Source organism: Nestor notabilis, unplaced genomic scaffold, assembly GCF_000696875.1.
Source record: "Nestor notabilis isolate BGI_N333 unplaced genomic scaffold, ASM69687v1 scaffold29770, whole genome shotgun sequence".
Lineage (NCBI taxonomy): Eukaryota > Metazoa > Chordata > Aves > Psittaciformes > Psittacidae > Nestor > Nestor notabilis.
This window is the reverse complement of record NW_009910185.1, coordinates 29,224-31,124: the sequence shown is the minus strand read 5'-3', so window position 1 is coordinate 31,124 and position 1,901 is coordinate 29,224. Positions and strand designations below refer to the sequence as shown.

At 45.1% G+C, this 1,901-nt stretch overlaps 1 protein-coding gene across 1 annotated transcript in view; it reads left to right on the top strand.

The window, feature by feature from the left end:
- Positions 1-1,270: 1,270 nt before the first annotated feature.
- The window catches only part of SPG7 (spastic paraplegia 7 (pure and complicated autosomal recessive)), a gene marked incomplete at its 5' end in the record, with an annotated part of 28,464 nt that continues 27,833 nt past the window's right edge, over positions 1,271-1,901 (top strand). The window contains one exon of the mRNA XM_010024849.1: positions 1,271-1,373. Coding sequence (XP_010023151.1) covers positions 1,271-1,373 — 103 coding nt within the window. The remainder of the gene's footprint in view (positions 1,374-1,901) is intronic.

The following is a 1,901-nucleotide window of genomic DNA, read 5'->3' as shown; positions in this document are numbered from 1 at the left end:
CCCCGCCTCCTGAGGCAGCGCCCCCCTGGGGTGGGCCCGGGAGCACGGGAGGAGGCGGCGAGTGGGCAGGGGAGCTCTGGGTCAGCCCCCTCGGCTCCGTGTGTGAACGGGCTCTTACTCCGAGCAGGGCTTTCCTTGAAGGACCATCCCAAAGGCCCATTGTGGCAGTGCATCATAGCACTAACGCGGGGACATAGAGTGTGGAGAGAGCGCCTAGGCTGTTGTAAGCAAGAAAACGTTGATTAAAGGTTTTTTTCTAGGTTTGTTTATGCTAGCTCTTTGCATCCCTCATGCACACCACTTTGGTGTGCAGCACAGATGTGTTTTCCCCATCTTGCTGTGCTGTTGGTATCACAGGGCTCTCCAACCTAGCCCATAAAGTACAAGACAAGGCTCTTGTTTAAACAAGGCCTCTGACGTGATTGAAGACTTTTATTTGTGAGTTTTTCTGCAGTGCAGTGAGAAGTACTGGCCATGTAAGTAGGTGCTCAGGAAGGACATTTGTAGGACTGCTTTTGAATCATGCCGTTTTTTTCTGTTGTCAGTTTAAATTAGTCTAAGCTGTTTGTTCTAGACAGTATCCATCCCAAGAGGTTACCATCTCGAGCCAGCGAAAGCTGTGGTGTTGCTGTCCAGCAAGGCAGGAAAAAAGGGTTAGGGATTTCAGCCTGGTCAGTGCTCCTGTTGGGTTTTCTGCACGGAAACTTGTGCCTGTGCAGTAGACGGGTGGTGGGACAGGGAGTCACACATCAGAGAAAGTGCAAGGCTTGTGTTCAGTGTGAGCATTAGTAAACGTTAGTTCAGATGTTGTGAAGTTGCCTTTAAATGTGAGTATCGACTGCAAGATTACTACTGAACTACCCTGGGGAAATGACTGTGTTGCCTTTCCTGCCATGCAGCAGGTACAAAGTGCTGGTGCTTAAGATTTCCGCTTGTGGAGGGCATCTCTGCATTTTAAGAACTGACTTCCAACATATTTTTACAATGAAAAACAGAGCCACAGGAAGAAGAAGATAAAATTTTCAAGTGTTCTGAGTGTAGGCTTCTAGTTACACGTGTGCTTTCTTTAAACTGGGTTATAAACAACATCTTCAAAGTCACATAGTGAGCGTACAGCACAGCCAGGAATAATACTAAGGTCTTCTAGCTGCCGATCCTGCAGTTTACCCACAGTATTTTCATGTTTAGGAATCTTAGTCTCACAGACTACATAAAGGTTAAGCAGTCACAATACTTTTCCAATAGTTGGCTTTTTGTTTCTCTTCCTCAGAGCCTTCTGTCACCAGCACTTTCCCCCCCATGTCAGGGTCTCGGTGGAGTCCTGGTGAAACAACACATAATTCGTGATCCTGTCCGCCTTTGGAATCTCCTAGGTGAGTCCTAAAAAAGCAATTGTACAGGCAGAGGAGGGGAAAAGGTCTTATTTAGTAAGAGTATTGACTTTTCCTTACCTTCACTCCTGATGTAACTGAAATAAAGCTGTTCTATTCTTGGCTTTGGGAGCTGTGTGCCTTTTAGGTTTTTGTTTGGTGACAGGGACGAACAATGGCACCTTTCCACAAGGAGCTCAGTGTGATTAAGTAAGCACTTGAGTCATTAGACCTAAAAGCTAATTTAAAAACTGCAGACTTTAAAGTAGAGAATCTTTCTCTGCCTCATTAGCAAAACCTAAGATGAAAATGTCATTCACCTTTTTCAGAAGTCACATCGTACAACCTTGCTGAAAGCCTTGCGCTGGAGTCAGTTAAAAGTGTATGTTAGAAAATGTTACTTGAATTCTTAGAGCAAAAGCACAGAAAGGTAAAACAAAGGCAATTATTCTCCTTGCTGCCCTCTTCAAATTGGAAAGACGAGTTTGCTGCTGCTTTTGAGATTTGAACAAAACTGGTCACAGCTATTCT